Source organism: Sapajus apella, unplaced genomic scaffold (genome assembly GCF_009761245.1).
Source record: "Sapajus apella isolate SASKATOON/1434 unplaced genomic scaffold, GSC_monkey_1.0 scaffold30, whole genome shotgun sequence".
NCBI lineage: Eukaryota > Metazoa > Chordata > Mammalia > Primates > Cebidae > Sapajus > Sapajus apella.
In genome coordinates, this window is record NW_022436970.1 from 4634606 (window position 1) to 4653099 (window position 18494).

Genomic DNA, 18494 nt, shown 5'->3' on the forward strand with positions numbered 1-18494 from the left:
TTTTTTATCTCTAATTGCAAAGATTGTTAAATATTATTCTTTAGTTTCTAAAATGCCTTTACTTCACATTTTGTCTTCATAATTCCGTGAAGCGACAGAACAGTACTATTGTGAACATTTAGATTTCAATCAGCAAACACTTACACGGAAAATGAGATTTCCAGAAGTTATCATTTGGCCAAAGTCACAGTTATTGACAAAGGAAGGATTAGAAACCAGGTCTGCCGACCCTGACTTGAACTCAATGCCATTTCCATAATGCTAGGAAATTTCTGCATTAAGAAACTTAGTTCTGGATTATTATTACCGCCGTTGCCTCTTTGACCCCGGGACTTAGATTTTTTTCTTCTTGCCAACTTAGAAAGTACTCAAAGACTGTATCTTATTTGTAAGGGACTTTTCTTATTTCATGAACATCAGGAAGTTGGCAGTTATTCCTAAAAGAAAAATATCAAGAAGTGAAAAGAGAAAAAGATGATATGGATGGGCATGAGAAGAAGGAAGAAGTAGAAGGAGAGACAGGGCTGAAGGAATGTCTTTCTGGGTGTGGAGTGTTGAGGGGAGTCTCAGGCAATGTGGCAGAATAAGGGATGTGTTGTGGGAAACTAGATTTCCCTATAGTTGACACAAATGTCAGTTGACACGTGAGAAACATATGTGGACATACTTTGTATAATGCTGTAGGAGGGACACACAGATCTACTTTGGTTTTATAGTCGGGGAGATCGTTAGAGGAAGAAGAATGATATTTATTCAGGCACACTGTAGGGTGTGTAGGTACTTTGCTGTGATGGCATAGAAGATTGCAGAGTAACTTCGAGGACAAGCTTTAGATGGAAGTTGATGAAAATCATTTTTTGTTTCATGACCTCTGAAGGTAGATGCACTTCACTGTATGGAGTAGATCTGTTTCTAGAAAAAGTATTTATTGATAAACTATATCAACATTTGAATGCACTGTGAGAGAGAATAACTTCAAGGGGAGCTATGATGTGTCCTTTTGTCAAAAGTCATCCTAATTTATCTTTCTTGTAATTCAAGCAAGGCTTTAAACTTTTGTTTTATTGCTTAATGGCATGTACTTGTTTATCTGCATGTGTGTGTGTGTTGAAACACGATCCTTAGTTCCATTGTACCTAGTCACATTCTCCCAGGCTTACAGGAAATCAAGTAACCTCTATGACTTCTTTGTAGATGTTATCTGAAAAATATGCTTGTTTGCCAGGAAGCTGTGTTCGCCGTTTAAAATAGAACTTTCATTTGTATGCCTTCTTACATCCTACATAGCACTATACCATATTCTTTTTTTTACCTTTGTTCAGCACCTTCTCATTATGGGTGCTGCATTGGGGTGGCTAAGGCTTGACCATGCGTCCCTGTCACACAAGGCTTTGTGGGAGGAAGGAAATTTGTGTGGTTAAAACATGGGAGGTATTGCAACTCATTTTCTTTACTACTCACCAGGGGTGGTTTCCAAATCACATTTTGCCTTTCAATTCTCAGTCTTTGATGCAATAAATTATATATATATATTTTTTATACACACACACACTCACACAGATACACACAGTTGCTTATTGAAGACTAGACTTCTAGAGTTGTTGGTGCAGGACAGGCTTATAAACTGTGAATTTAAATGTATGTTAAAAGTCACTTTGTCTTGGCTGGGCACGGTGGCTCACACCTGTAATCCCAACACTTTGGGAGGTTGAGGCAGGAGGATCCCTTAAGGCCAGGAGTTCTGGGCAACATATGAGGCCAACCTGGGCAACATAGTGAGACCTGTCTCTACAAAATATAAAATAATACTAATTTTAAAAATCACTTAGTCTTATGCCCCACATAAAGGAAGGATAACTTTTAGAACCTGGCCATTTGACCCCTTTCCAGTAGTGTCACCTACTTCTTTGTAAGATACTCTAGAGGAAAAACTCTTTCCATCATTCTTGTTTCTTATATCCTTGTATAATGGCAGAGAATGTTTGCCATGGCATATTTATGAGCAGTGTTCTCGTGAGGGATTGCTCTTTGTGTGGTATGCTTTCTCAGTAAGATAGGCTTGCTGTGGCAGAGGGCGGGATTACGACAGGAGATACATTGAGAATCACCGAGAGGCTGGGTGTGGTGGCTCACTCCTATAATCCCAGTGCTTTGGGAGGCTGAGGTGGGATGGATTGCTTGAACCCAGGAGTTCGAGACCAGCCTGGGCAACATGCCGAAACCCAGTCTCTACGAAAAATGCAAAAATTAGCTGGGTATGGTGGTGTGTGCTTGTAGTGCCAGCTGCTGGGGCTGAGGTGAGAGGATGGCTTGAGCCCAGGAGGTTGAAGCTGCAGTGAGCCCTGATCATGCCACTGCACTCCAGCCTGGGTGGCAGAGCAAGACCCCGTCTCAGAAAACAAAGAATCACTGAGAAAGCAAAACGTAAGGGTGTTAAAGCCAAGAAAATAAAATATTAGTCTCGGAGAGTTTAATTTAGCCCAGGTAATTTGGGATACCTTCTGCAAATTATGTACCTTTTTTTCATTGTAAAATAGATCTAATTAATATCTACCTTGTGTGGTTATTTCAGAGGTTAGTGATAAAAATGCCTGGTGCATTTAAAGCAGTCAGTAACTTGCTATAGTAATTTCTATTATTATTATTATATATATTCATTCAGTAAACACATGTTGAACACCCACTAGTGCCCACTGCACTGCCATATGCTGGGCACAATTCTAAGGGCCGAATGAACTGGTGACTAAGACCATCAAGGTCCTTGTTCTCATGGAGCTTCTATTTTAGTGCCTAAGGTAGACAGTAAGAAACAGGGATTTCAGAGAATGAAGGACACTGAACTGCATGAATATAATAGATAACTGGGGGGTCGGAGGAGACCTAATTTGGAGACATTTCCCAGAGAAGCTAGTGATATTTTAATAAGAAACCTGGATGATGAGAAAAGAAAGAACCTGCCATGAAACAGTAGAACAGTGGAAGCCAGTGGGGTGGCCGTGGGGGGCGGTGACAGAGTGGAACCTGAGGGGAGATACTCCCAGCAGCAGAGGACTGGTGAGTGGAAGGGCAGAAAAGAGCTTGACTGCTGAAAGGAAGGGGCCCAGTACAGCTGGAGCTTGGTGAGCTGGAGAGCGGGAGGGACCGAAGGCAGGGAGCAGTTCATGCAGCGCTCTGTAGCCGTGGTAAGGAGTTTGGATTTTTATTCTAAGTACAGGCACACTTTGTTTTATTATGCTTCACTGTACCGCCCTTTGCGGATACTTCATTTTTTACAAATCAAAAGCTTTCAGCAACCCCGTGTCTAGCAAGTCTGTCGGTGCCATTTTTCCAACAGCATGTGCTTACTTCGTATCTCTGTGTCATGCTTTGGTAATTCTTACAATCAAACTTTTTCATTGTATTTGTCATGTGATCTGTCATCAGTGATCTTTGATGTTACTCTTGTGATTGTTGGTGTGTGGTAATTGGCAGCATCCAGGTGGCGATCTTAAGAAGACCAAATCAGTATGGTGTTGGCACTGAGGCCCACTAGGCAAGCGCTGGCTGGCTCCATACAGCTCAGCCTTTGGGGCCCTGGGGCTTTGGGCCCCAAGATATGGAGCCTGTGAGTGGGACATGCACTCCATGTGGAAGCCAGAGCCTGCTCCCCTGGATAGAGTGTACGAGATCCCTGGACTGGAGCCCATCACCTCTGTGGGAAAGATATACTTCATGCCTGGGATACCACCGCTGATCTTCCTGCCCTGAGACCATGGCTAGAAACACCCAAAGTTCTGCTCACCCCCTTTTCATGACCCTGGCACCCTGGCTAGAAGCACCCAAAGTTCTAATGCTCAGGCCCCATTCACGAGCAACCGCTGTACAGAGATCACACCTGCTACGTCTCTCACCAGTGTTGCCACCTTCTCAGGGGTGTCAAGCAGGCCAAGTTAATAGAATGCCTTCCTGAGAAAGTACTTAGCCTTGTTCTGATGCAATGAACCACATAGAGAACCAAGATGAGCATCTTCTGAATTTGGTCTCTCATGCCTGTCTCTGGCACTGTACTGAGGACATCCCCAGGAGAGAGGCCTGCTGTCCAGTCATTGTGGACAGTCTGACACAGTTGTGTAAGTCTCAGATTCTCAGGCATCCTTCTCTGGCCAGGCAGATTTATGCCCAAAATTCCACATTATCCACCACCTGGAACTGAGTCTCTTCGAAGCAGGGTCATGGTTCTGGTGGAGCCCATCCTGAGTGCCAACGATCCTCTTCCCCCCACCGCATCTCCTCCAGAGAGGAGGTTGAAGCTACTAAAAATCATGTTCTTGAGACCTTCTATCCCATATCCCCCACTGCTGACCTTCAGGAATGTAATGTTTATGATGTGAAAGATGACACAGATTTCTGGGAGGGCTATCCTTACCCCCATCTCCATATCCTGCACTTCCTGGAGAGAGCCAATTTACAACCACACAGCCTTCAGCCAGATCAGCTGTGGGCAAAGATGATCCTGTTTGCTTTTGGCATTGCCCTGGCTCAGGCCCAGCTCCTCTATGGGAATGACACCAAGATCTCAGAGCAGCCCATGGTTGTGTGGACTGTAGGCACAGACAGACATGTGTTCCATTTCCTGTTGTTACAGCTGAACACCACAGACCTGGCCTCTAACAAGTGTGACAAGAGTTTGGTCTGAGTGGAATCATACCAGCCCCTCTCTCCGCATTTTTGGTGTCTCCCAATGACCAAAAAGAAGATAGGGCTGGGCACAGTGGCTCATGCCTGTAATCCCAGCACTTTGGGAGGCCGAGGTGGCTGGATCACGAGGTCAGGAGATCAAGACCATCCTGGTTAACACAGTGAAACCCCGTCTCTACTGAAAAAATACAAAAAATTAGCCAGGTGTGGTGGCACGTGCCTATAATCCCAGCTACTCAGGAGGCTGAGGCAGGAGAATCACTTGAACCCAGGAGACAGAGGTTGCAGTGAGCCAAGATCATGCCACTACACTCCAGCTTGGGTGACAGAGCAAGACTCCGTCTCAAAAAAGAAAAACAAGGATGGCTGTGTAATGTGTTGGGCTGACTGGTTTTCAGTGGAGACATCTAGGAAGTTTTTAGCTGTGTATTTGCATGGTGCTATGTGAGCTGAGGACCAGTCTGAGGCCTGAAACCCCACTTTCCCTTCTCCCACTGAAGAGGGACTGGGGTCCCCCTGGAGGCTCAGTGCTCATCTGGCCTGATGGTCTTGCTGACAATAAAGAGCCCTTGCATTGCAAAGGAAAAAAAACCTATTATAATTGTTTTGGAGTACCACGAATTATGCCCATATAAGAAGGCAAGCTTAATTGATAAATGTCATGTGTATTCCGACTGCTCCACCGATTAGCCATTCCTCCCTTCCCCCCACTCTCTCTGTCTTCCCCCACCTCTCCCTCCCTATTCCCCTCCCTCTCCCCCCTTCCCCCTCCCTCTTTGCACCTCCTTATTCCCTGAGACACAACAGTTGTGAAATTAGGCTGATTAATAACCCTACATTGGTCTCTGACTCTTCAAGTGAAAGAATAGTGAGACACAACAATGTTGAAATTCGGCTGATTAATAACCCAACAGTGGTCTCTGAGTGTTCAGGTGAAAGGAAGAGTCACATGTCTCTCACTTTAAATCAAAAGCTGGAATTGATTATACTTAATGAGGAAGGCATATCAAAAGCTGAGACAGGCTGAAAGCTAGGCCTCTTGTGCCAGTTAACCAAGTTGCAAATGCAAAAGAAAAGTTCTTGAAGGTAATTAAAAATGCTACTTCAGTGAACACACGAATGACAAGAAGGCAAAAACAGCCTGATTACTGAGATGCAGAAAGTTGTAGTCATTTGGATAGATCAAACCAGCCACAGCATGCCCCTAAGCCAAAGCCTGATCCAGAGTGAGGCCCTAACTCTCCTCATTTCTATAAAGGCTGAGAGAGGTAAGGAAACTGCAAAAGAAAAGTTGGTTCATGAGGTTAAGGAAACCATAACATAAAAGTGCAAAGTGAGGCAGCAAGTACTGGTGGAGAAGCTGCCGCAAGTCTGCCCGAAGATCTAGCTAATGCCAGGCATGGTGGCTCACGTCTATAATCCCAGCACTCTGGGAGACCAAGGCAGGACAATTGCTTGAGCTTAGGAGTTTGATACGAGCCTGGGCAACATGGTGAAACCCTGTCTTTACAAAAAATTAGTCAGGCATGGTGGCACCTGCCTGTGGTCCCAGCACCTCAGGAGGCTGAGGTGAGAAAATCGCCTAAGTCTGAGAGGCAGAGGTTGCAGTAAGCCAAAGTCATGCCACTGCACTCCAGCCTGGGTGACAGAGTGAGACTTTGTCTCCAAACAAAAAACAAAAAAAGATCTAGCTAAGATCATTAAAGAAAATGGCTATAATAAACAGATTTTTCAATGCAGATGAAACAGCCTTCTATTGGAAGAAGGTGCCCTCTAGATTTTTGATAGCTAGAGAGAAGTCAGTGCCTGGCTGACTCCCTTGTAAGGGGCTAATGCAGCTGGCAACTTTAAGTTGAAGCCAGTGCTCATTTACCATTCTGAAAATCCTAGGGCCTTAAGAATGATGCTAAAAACTGCAAAGTTTTTGTCCTGAGTAGCCGGATGGATGGTGGTAGGCTGTAAGCCTGGTTTACCATCTTTAACATGGGCAAACTGTAGGGAACTGGCAGAAAAGTAGATTTTGCATCAGAAGGGATTTGGGACATACAAAGTTTGTGGTGGCTATAGGACATCCTAATTTAAAGCCAGGGTAGCCAAAACTATATTTTTCAGATTTATTACTTGTTCCCTTTTGTCATTGTTAACAGTTTTTTTTTTTTTCCTATCACATCAAAAGCTGGGAAATCAGGATCTTTGTATTTTATAGTTGTGATGTAAAACTGTCCTGGCAGATAAATGGTAAATGTGGGGATGTTAAAATTCCATGTTATGAATTTGCTTGCTTCAACAAGATCCCATTTTCCAACTTTCCTACCAACGTGTGTCACAGATTTCCGAAAAATTCTGAATTTCATCCATCCTGTACTAAGTTGGCCTTGACTTAAAGGATTAGTAAATATGAATGTTCTCCTTTGGCAAGAGTTTAAAATTCTCAGAGGCTCTACTATATTTACTAAAGATTTTCTCAGGCTTCTTGAGACCCTCAGTTGTGCTAGGTATATAATAAACATATACTCATTTTTAATTTTGGTTTTATTTAGTATCTTTCTGCTGTAACTTTTATGAACATTATTTTTTTCCTAGAAAGTTTAGTACCTTTGATGTATTAAGATTACTGTTATTTACTCTGTTTCCTTCTTACTTGTAATCTTGTTTTGTTTCTTTGCATTGGTGGGTGGTAGAAAAAAGAAGAAAAAGATGCTGTTATGAGGTGACATTCAGTATAAACAAGGAAAGGAAAAGTAGGTGCAGGAAATTAAGTTTTAAGTTTTAATTATCTTTTCTCTTTACTTCCTAAAAGCCAGCTAACCTAGTTTTATGTATTACAACGTTTGCAAATGTAAGCTTTTCTATCTTTGGTTTCTTTTATGTCAGTTATCTATTGCTGCATAAGTAAATTACATCCAAGTCAGAAGTGAAAACAACTATTTATTATCTCACACAGTTTCTGAGGATAGCAGTCCAGGAGTGGCCTAGCTGGGTAGTCCTGGCTGAGGGTCTCTCATGAGGCAGCAATCAGACTGTCAGCCAGGTCTGCAGTAATCTGAAGGTTTGCCCAGGGTTGGAGGATCCTCTTCTCAGATGGCTCACTCACAGGTGCTGTCAAGAGACCTCATTTCCTCACTGGCTGTGGTGGGAGGTCTATTTCTTTCCATAGTGATATGATTTGGTTGTGTCCCCACCCAAATCTCATCTTGAATTCCCATGTGTTATGGGAGGACCCAGTGAGAGGTAATTGAATCATGGGGCCAGGTCTTTCCCGTGCTGTTCTTGTAATAGCGAGTAAGTCTCATGAGATCTGACGGTTTTATAAGGGGGAATTTCCTTGCACAAGCTCTCTTCTCCTGTCTGCTGCCATGTGAAACATGTCTTTCACCTTCCACCATGATCGTTGAGTCCTCCCTAGTCACATGGAACTATATGTCTACTAAACCTCTTTCTTTTGTAAATTGCCCAGTCGTGGGTATGTCTTTATCAGCAGCATGAAAATAAACGAATACACTTACCACTTGGACCTCTCTGCGGGGCTACCTGAATGGCCTCCTGCCACAGTCCTGTGCTTCCTGGGGCGAGTGAGTGAGAGAGAGAGGCAAGAGAAGGAGTGGAGGTGTTCCGTTATTGACTCTAGGATTTTCTTCCAAATTCCTGTCAAAGTCTTCCAAGCTTTGGTGTTGGCAGTTGTTCCTCAAAGGAGAGATGTTTGTGTCACAGGTATATAAATATGTATCCCATTGCTCTGTGTCCTTCTCTTCCAAAATCATTTTCATTTCAGTGCTAAATAAGAGTGCAGTCATTTGAAGACATTTTCAATGGTGTTGTCTTTGTCCATTGCATGCTGCTGTGATAGAGTACCACAGACTGGGTAATTTTTAAAAAATACATCTATTTCTCACAGTTCTGGAGCCTGGGAAGTCCATCATCAAAGAACCAGCTTCTGATGAAGGCTTTCTTTCAGTGTCCTCACATGGTAGAAAAGAGAGAGAACCCACTCCTGCAAACCCCCTTACTACAGCGGCATTAATTCATTCACAAGAGTAGAGCCTCCCTCTAGGCCCTACCTCCCAACATTGTTACATTGGGCATTCAGTTTCCAGCACATGAATTTGGGGGCACACATTCAGACCACAGCAGGCATTGCAACCTAACACTTGTAATACTAACAGTGCATGTAACTCAATTGATGTGGCAGCCATATGAGCATTTATGACCAGGTATTTCCTTCCATGAGCTGACACTGAGAACTACCCTTCGGCTGTTGCCTGACAGGCATCTGTTATAAGGTGCATCCTGATTTCAGAAGTGTTAGAATACAGGAAAAAAGCTTCTAAAAATTGAAGAAATGTGGTAAATAATTTTCTCCCCCACCCAATCATGGGGGAAGTACAATAGATCAAAGTCTTCTGTAAGTAAGTTTCTTTCCTCTGATTTTACAAAGCCTGCACCTCACAAACTATAAATCTGATTGAAAAGGAGATGTGAATGAGTGATTTGTGACAAAGATAAAAATGCAGGTTATTTGTAAAATGTTTCAGTTTTTGGTTTCAGATGTATAAACAAGGAAAATCCCTCTTTTGTGACTTTAATTTTTTTTCTTTTTTTCTTTTTTTTAGGAATAAAGATTACTATAAACCCAGAGTCAAAGGCAGTCTTGGCTGGACAGTTTGTGAAACTGTGTTGCCGGGCAACTGGACATCCTTTTGTACAATATCAGTGGTTCAAAATGAATAAAGAGGTAATTTTTTTAAATATGTCTTTTAATTCTTCTGTTATAAGGAGAGAGAATGACAGAGAATTAATTAACATTATTGTCCTAAATGTAGTTTTAACAGTTTGGTAAAAGAGTCTGATAGACATTGTTAGGTTATTACTGAAATATTCAATAATCATTAGTTTGGTAAGACAGTTCCAGAGTTGTGTCATTAAAACAATTGTAAACAATAATGAAATCAGCTCTTCACTCTAAAAATGGCGGAAAATAGAGATTACTTAGGGCAATAGTGTTAGCAAGTGTGAAACATCACCAGTACTTTCCTGTATATACAAAACTCTTTACAACAGATTATGTTCCGTCCAAAAATCTTTAAAAGATTTTCAAGGCTATATGGAAAATTAATTTGCTTTTTTTTTTTTTTTTTTTTTAAATTCCACATCACTGTTTTATTGGTATCAGAAGATTTAGGACTTTGCGGTAGATCCTGAAGTAAAATTCAGGTTGGCAGAATGGGCCATTTATTCCTTTTGTGGAGTGATTGGCTCCCTGCAGCACCCAACAAATAATTTAAAATAACATCTTAGAATTCTCTTTTCTTCAGAGTTCCTTGAGCCATCCTGCACTTTGGATTTTTCAGTGGGCAGGCTGCCCGCGTTGTGTACCACTTCTGTGGGCTTTTCTCTTCCATTCCCTCATCCCTCTCTGGCCTCCTCCCATCTCCACACTACCTTGAAAGTCCATATTCTTTTCACCCTGGTAGTCACAGTAATTCAGCCTTCTTCCATACTTGATGCCATGTCTCCCTTTGCAAATCTGAAACTAAATAAAAACTGTTCTGAGAATGACTTTTCCTTTAATTGCATTGCCTCATACTGTAGGAGAATTCTGTGGTTTTATAGTCATCTGTTACACAGAGGTAAGACAGAACAACTGTGGAATATAGCGAATAGATTGCTTGTAGCTTTGGCACTAGATAGGTCTGTGTTGGAACCCTGACTACCATTATTAGCCATGTGAATTCTTATCATCAGAAGTTGTGAGAATTAAGGAGAGAGGATGTTTTTCATGCCTAGGCTCTTGAAAGATGGTAACTAAAGATATTTTTTAATCATATTTTCTCAATTGCAGAGTTACTTTAATTTTAATAAATGCCCTTTGAGGAGAAATAATGGAAAAAACCCACTACATTAAGTATATCATTTGTAAACTATGTCCTGATTGGAGAAAGGTAGAAATGTAGGGGATGGAAGATGCATCTTAGATTTGAAGAGTTGTAATGGATCTTAAAACTCTTAGCGAATCAAGTTTTGTCAAACCACTCTTATGATCATAAGTGTATTGTAGATGTTACTTAACAAGTGCTTGTTGAGCACCTGTTTTGTGCCAGGCCATGTTCTAGGCATGATGATATGGCAGCGACCATAAGGTCTCTGCCCTCAAAGAGCTTTCACGCCAGTGGGGACACAGCAAGTACTGTCAATTCCTGTGAGTTAAGAACTATGAGGAAATTCAACAGGGCGGCGACATAGTGTGAGAAGCTACTAAAGGTTTTAAGCAAGGGAAGTAACATGTTTTTAAAACATGAACTTGCTGCTTGAAGAAAGCAGAGAACAGCAAGGTGACCAGTTGTCTAATGCCTGTGCTTGACTGGAAGTAGCAGTAGTGTGGACTAGGGCAGAGCAGAGGAGGTGAATCACAGTGTGTAATTCAGTGTGTGTTTTAGAGATACAGGTATTGATCGACTTACCACCTATGCAACTTATGACCATTTGACTTTACGACCATAATCGCTAGCCACGACTGCTCTGCGTCTGGCAGCGCAAACGTTGCCCAGCTGGGCATACGACAGTGCGGACCAGCTTCCGGCAGCACTACCATCTCCGCGTGTACCATTTCAACTTTACATATAGCCCACTCAACTTACGACCAAATCGTGTTACAACCAGTCCGCGGTCCCGACCGTGGTCGTAAGTCGAGCACTAGCTGTAGCCATCCAAGCTAACAGATTAGATGTACAGCATGGGGAGAAGAAAGAGAAATCAAGGATGACCCCTAGGCTTTCCACATGAGCATCTGAGATACATTATATACTGAGGGGTTAAAGATTGAAGAGGAATAGATTTAGGGGGAAAAATCAAAAGTGTGGCTTTAGACGTGTTGCATTTCAGAAGCCTAGTACACATCCAAATGAATCAGCTAGGCCATTTGAGTATCTGGGGAGACAACATTGAGATTTATGTAGTGGAGGAGGCACCAGTGAAGAGACTAAGAAGAGTCTGCCAGGGAGATGGGAAGCTAGCCAAGAGAGGATGGTATAAAAGTAACAAAGAAAGTATTGCAAGTAAAACTGGATAGCCAGCTTCTTCAGTCCTGCTAAGAGAGTATAGGATCAAGAGAGGTTTGTTAGGCTTTTTGGTTTATTTAAGATAGAAAGTATTAGAGCATGCGTTTTAGTCTGATACAGTAAAACATACAGTAAAAGGGAGAAACAGATGCCAAAGCAAAGAGAGAGAAAATTTCAGAAGCGAGGCCAGAGAGGATGGGATTGTTGGGAAGGGAATAACTTTTCCTCTACTTTCTTAGGTTCAGTGCCTGGGGCACGCAGATTAACTGACAGAAGACAGATTAACAGAGAAAAAGCTTATTTGTGTGCATGAAAGAGCCTACAGAAGGAGTAGCTTGCTAACTGGTTAAGTTATATGCCTAATTTAGCAGGGAAAGGCAGGGACCCTATGAAAAGAATGAATGGTTTTCTTCAGGAAAGACAAAGGGGAGAAGAACAAAGGGAGATAGCAAAGTTTCTGGTAATGTTCATTCATGCAGGCACCAGTGGTGTCTCCTCTTCATCGTGATCATAAAGTCCGACGAGAGAATTTATGGCAGCCTCATTTCCCAGAGCTTTCTGTCTTGGGTCAGATAAAGGAAGCCTGAGAAGACTTCTTTCTGCATCTGTTGAATCCCAGATGTCTTCAGTTTAATATACTCTTCATACCAACTCTGGAATTCTGCTTGGGTCCCCACACATCTTTAGCCCAAGTAGCCTTTGTTAAGAAGATGCATCTTCATTTTAACAGGAGGGAACAGAGCAATTGTAAATAGGTACAGACATGGATAGGTTTGTGATTTGTTGGCAGTAAAAGGAGATAACTTCTATCTGAAGTCAGTGCCTGAGAGATGTAGGATTACAGGAGGTTTGAGGAGAAAGTATACATCAGTAGTCTAGAAGGAAAGCACCCTTAGGACAATACAGTAGGATTGTCAGGCAGTTCTAAGAGCAGCCTATAGTCCCAGTTGTCACATCTTCAGCAAAATACTGTTGCTTTGGTGTAGGTACTGAGAGGGGAGAGAGTAGAGTTCAGTTACTTGGGGTTTGGAGAGGGAGGGGTGAGCTTGTTAAAGTACAGGTTGAGTATCCCTTATCTGAAAAGCTTGGGACCGGCAGTGTTTCAGATTTTGGATTTTTTTGGATGCTGAAATATTTGCACTGTATACTTAAAAGTTCAGCATCCCAATCTGAAATGTTCCTGTGAGCATGATGGAGGTTCTCAAAGAGTTTTGAATTTGGGGGTCTTTCAGATTTTAAATCCTCAGATTGACCTATTCTTTGCAAGGAAGTTGTTGTAATGAGGCACTTGAATAAGCCCTTGGCAACGTGCTGAAGTTGGTGTAGCTGATAAATTGCTGGGAGCAATAAAAGCAGTAATAAAAGAAACCTTAGTATTGGAGGTGGGGCCTGTGGATGGTGGTCCCATCTTTTACTGTCTCGTTGATATGCTTTCCATAGCCCTTCTCTGTCTAGACCTTGAAAGAGATTGGATATTTTTTGGTTAAGGAGTCATCCTCTTACAGAATTTGGCAGATCAGAAGATGGGTTCTTAAGGTAAAATAACTTACCCATGTCCTCCCAGCTAATGTGGTCAGAGCTGAAAGCAATAGCCAGGCCTAATTCTCTGTGTTTTCTATAAGCCCCTGTAGTGTTTGTATGTTGTACAAACATACAAACTGCTAAACTCATTAATGTTACAGTTTTAGATTCTTTCAGTACTGCTAAACTCATAAGTGTTGCAGTTTTATATTCTTTCAGTACTTAATGATACTTTCAGTACTCAAATGATGACTTAAATGACAGATCAGGTAGTTTTCTGTTAGTGAGCCTTCGGAAGATGTTTGGGGGCCAGCTTAACTCTCTGGTTAATGGATTCATAAAAGACTGGATTCATAATACTTCAGTCCTAAATAACTCAAAGTGTTACTGTTTTTAACTCAGAAGTATTTTAGAACTTGGGGGGAAGAGTTACACTTGGAAAACTCCACACTGAACTCACAGATTTTTGTACAGCGTATTTTATAAGGTGTGTTTTTGATGAATCATCCACTGCTATTCTCTTACTGATTCTTTCACAGATTCCGGATGGAAATACATCAGAACTTATTTTTAATGCAGTGCATGTAAAAGATGCGGGCTTTTATGTCTGTCGAGTTAATAACAATTTCACCTTTGAATTCAGCCAGTGGTCACAGTTGGATGTTTGTGATGTTCCAGAAAGCTTCCAGAGTAAGTAATGAAAGAAGCTGAATGTTGGGATGGGGATTACCCTTATTTATTTTTATTTTATTTATTTTATTTTAAATGTTTATCTTTAAATAATTTCAAAGTATCAAAAATAGTAGCAAAATTTCACATATGTACTTCATCCAGTATAATGTCAGCCATTGTTAAGATTTGATCCATGCGCTTTGTCTTTCTTTTTTTTTTTTTTTTTAATTTAATTTTTGGGTTTTTGAGACAGAGTCTCACTTTGTTGCCCAGGCTGGAGTGCAGTGGTGCCATCTGATCTCAGCTCACTGCAGCCTTCGCCTCATGGGTTCAAGCAATTCTTCTGCCTCAGCCTCCTGAGTAGCTGAGATTACAGGCACATGCTATCACATCGGCTAATTTTTGTGTTTTTGGTAGAGGCGGGGTTTCACCATGTTGTCCAGGCTGGTCTCGAACTCCTGACCTCAGGTGATCCGCCTGCCTTGGCCTCTCAAATTGCTGGGATTACAAGTGTAAGCCAACATACCCAGCCTGCTTTAATTCCCTTTTCTCTGTGTGTGTGCACGCATGCACGTGCACACACACACCATACATATACATTTATACGTGTGTGCGCAGATCCCTTACAATGACATAGACAGATCTTAAGTCTGGTTCCTGCCACTGACTTCTTCAAGCCTTTCTTCATGGTCCATTACTCTGCCCTCACACGCAACACCTATACTCAACTTAGTTTCTCCCTGCTGCTTCCATTGTCTCAAAAATGCCTTGCATGTTTACACTCCATGTCTTTGCATCAGTTCTTCCTTCCATCTTGAATACCTTTTCTGCCTGGCATATTCTTATGATTCTTTCAAGCCTCAGCTCCCTCTGCTCTCTTGGCATTCTGATTTTACCTCCATTACAGAACTTGTTACGTTGCTTTTAAAATTATTTCTTTGCCTAGCTGTCTGAGCAGTATAGGGGTAAGGAATTCCCTTTTCTCTTTCTAGTTCTTAGAACAAAGCCTGGCAGGTAGTAGTCCCTCATCAGTTATGCAATTCAGTGCCACCTTCATGAGGCACAGCCTTGGGCTTAGGTGTTACAACTATTTTAAACTAAGCATAAAAGAGAGCCCCTGACCCCAAATTATTTACACAACTATCGGGAAAGATTATCTGCTGCAATAGAAAGCAGGAAGACTTCCTTGCTACCACCTCTTTTCCCTAAAAGTTAATCTTTTGAACATAATTCCATATTATAGTTGTTTATGTTATCAGGCTTGTCTCCCTATTTGACTAAACTCCTGAAGGGAAAGTCTGGGTCTTACTAATCTTTCATAAAACCAAACACTTAATAACCAATAGCACTCAGTAGATGGTTGTTGACAAAATGAAGAACCAGGGTGAATTCTGTTTAACAAAGCAGAGATGGAAATATTTCCATCAAAAACTTTTAATATTTTTACATTTAAAGCACAAATTCAAAGCTATCTAAAAATCTTTGAAGGATTCTTGATATCTAAAACTTTTCCTTATTTAAGAAACAGAGTGTGGATCTGGCATGGTAGCTCACACCTATAATCCCAGTACTTTGGGAGGCTGAGGTCCTGGGGTGGGTGAATCACTTGAGGCCAGGGGTTCAAGACCACCGTGGGCAACATGGCAAAACCCCAGCTCTACAAAAAAAAAAAAAATGCAAAAAAATTAGTTAGGCCTGATGGTGCACACCTGTAGTCCCAGCTGAGGTGGGAGGATCACTCAAGCCCTGGAGGCAGAGGTTGCAGTGAGCTGAGATCACACTAGTGCACTCCAGCCTGGGTGACATAGCAAGACCCTGTCTCAAAAAAAAAAGAAAAAACAAAAACCGATTGTTAAACTAACATCATGGAAAAATGCCCTTTCCTGAAATTACTCTTACTCATGAATACTAAATATGATCATTATAAAAAGCAGATGAGTACATAAACACCTAGCATTTGAGACCTGATAGTTTTGAGTTCTGTATTTAGGATGTGAATCAAGAAGAGGTCAGTTTGTTATGGATTTGAATGTTGTGGTCTCCAGTTTGCAGAAGAAAAACTCTCATATAGTAGTCTTGCTGCTCACTTTTCAATTCTTTTCCATAATGTATATTTTTCGCCCAAACTATTGTATTGCTCCTAAAAAAATTATGTTGTAGAAGAAAAAAAAAAAAACTCTAGAGTTGATGTCAGCACTAAAGGCCATGTAAAGTATCATTCACTGCAAGGAAACTTGCTTGTCTACTTTGCGACTCACTGTGCTCCATCTTTAGTTCAGTAGCTAGTATTAAGGCAAAAAACCAGTCTATTCTAAAGAGGAGTTGTCAGATATTATTTTGTTTATGCAGTGCACAATCAAGAACCATGTTTTCTGTTGTTATTTGCAGACAAAAAGAAGAATAGGGAGGGAAACAGACTTTTTGTTAAAAGAATTAGAATGCTGCTATCATTCTTCTCTCTTTAACCTTTCCTTAACTCAACGTTAAGGTTGTTGAGAAATAGAAATATCACGATTTTCTTTAAAGAAAGAATACCTCATGCACCTCTGTATTAGCCCATTCTCACACTGCCGTAGAGATACTACCTGAGACTGGGTAATGTATAAACATAAGAGGCTTAATTGACTCACAGTTCCGCATGGCTGGGGAGGCCTCAAGAAACTTACAGTCACCGTGGATGGTGAAAGGGAAGCAAGGCGCATCTTACATGGTGGCAGGAGGGAGAGAGAGCAAGCAGGGGAAATGCCAGACACTTAAATAACCAGATCTCTTGAGAACTCACTATCAGAACAGCACAAGGGAAACTGTCCCCATGATCCAGTCACTTCCCACCAGGTCCCTCCGCCAATATGTGGGTACTACAGTTCAAGATGAAATTTGCGTGGGGACTCAGCCAACCCATATCAGCCTCTCTCAATTTTATTTAATTTTTTATCCCATTTTTATTAAGGAGTAATGTATGTACAGTACAATATACAGGTCCTAAGTGTACAGTCCAGTGAGTTTTAACATATATATAAAACATGGGTATATGTATCCATTTAACATATATATAGTCACTGACCAGTCTAGATATTTTATGTCCGGCTTCTTCCATCCAGCGTAGTGTTTTTAAGATTTACTCATGTTCAGTGTATCATTAGACAGTCCTGTCTTTGCTGAGTAATATTCAATTGTATGAATTGGCTAGTTTGTTTATTCATTCTCCTATTTACCCATGTCGTTCAGTGTATCATTAGGCAGTCCTGTGTTTTTGCTGAATAATATTCCATTGTATGAATTGACTAGTTTGTTTATTCATTCTGCTATTGATAGACATTTAGTTTGTGTCGAGTTTTGGAATATTATGAAAAAAGCTGCAATGAACATTCTCATACAAGGTCTTTTCTGGACATATGTTTTATTTCTTTTGGATAGTTACATGGAAGTGGAATTGTTGCGTCATAGAGTAGATAATGTGTTTTTTTTTAACTGCCAAAGCTTCCAAAATAGTTTACCATTTTGCATTACCACCAACAGGGTATGAGAATTCAGGTTACTCGCTCCTTATCTTGGCCGATGTTGGTTGTTGGATCTTATTGATGAATTGACCTTTTGATCATTATGAAATGCTTCTTTATCTCTGGTAATCCTCTTTGTCTTGGAGTTTACTTTGTATGATACTAATACAGCCATGGAAAGTTTCTTTTTTGTTTTGTTTTGAGAGGGGGATCTTACTCTGTCACCCAGGTTGGAGTGCAGTGGCACAGTCATGGCTCACTGCAACCTCTGCCTCTTAGGCCCAAGTAATCCTCCTACCTTAGTGTTTCAAGTAACTGGGACCACACACATGCACCACCACACCTGGCTAATTTTTTGCATTTTTGGTAGAGACTGGGATTCTTCATGTTGCCCAGGCTGGTCTCGACCTTCTGAGCTCAAGCACTCTGCCCGCCTTGGCCTCCCGAAGTGTTGGGACTACTGGCATGAGCTACCGTGCCTGGCTAGCACCGTGGTAGCTTTCTTAAGCTTTTTTGTACAGTATATATTTTTCATTCTTTTAATTTGGAATGTCTTTGTTTAAAGTTTTATTTCAGATAACAGAATATAGATAAGTGTTGCTTTTTGCTCTAGTCTGGAAAAAAGTCTCTTTTAAGGTGTTTAGACCATTTACATGTAATGTGATTATGTTTAAGTCTGACATCTTAGTGTTTGTTTTTAGTTAGTCTCATTTGTTCCCTTTTGATCCTCCTTTCCTGCCCTCTTTTGCATGAAAGAGTATTTTTAAATATTTTTTAAATATTATGTTTTTTAATGTTTTTTAAATATAAAATTTTTTATATTTTATCTCTTTTATTGACTTTATTGTCTTAATGTGATTTTTTTAGTGGCTGCTTTAGAGATTACAGTATACCTCTAACTTATTATAGTAAACCTTCAAAACGTATTCTACCTTAAAATATAAAGACCTGTATAGTATGCTTTCATTGTGCCCTCCCATTGTATATTTGTCATATTTTACTTCTACATTTACTTTTAAGCAATCTTGTAAGGATACATATGTGTGTGTAATTTTTAAAGGTTTTGTCT

General features: G+C 41.0%; 1 protein-coding gene across 5 annotated transcripts in view; it reads left to right on the plus strand.

Moving 5' to 3' along the window:
• MALT1 (MALT1 paracaspase) overlaps positions 1 to 18494 on the plus strand; it is a 79491-nt gene that overhangs the window by 15607 nt on the left and 45390 nt on the right. For all 5 annotated transcript variants that reach the window (XM_032293603.1, XM_032293605.1, XM_032293606.1 and 2 more), the window contains exons 3-4: positions 9288 to 9409; positions 13793 to 13943. In XM_032293603.1, the coding sequence (XP_032149494.1) occupies positions 9288 to 9409; positions 13793 to 13943 (273 nt within the window). The remainder of the gene's footprint in view (positions 1 to 9287; positions 9410 to 13792; positions 13944 to 18494) is intronic.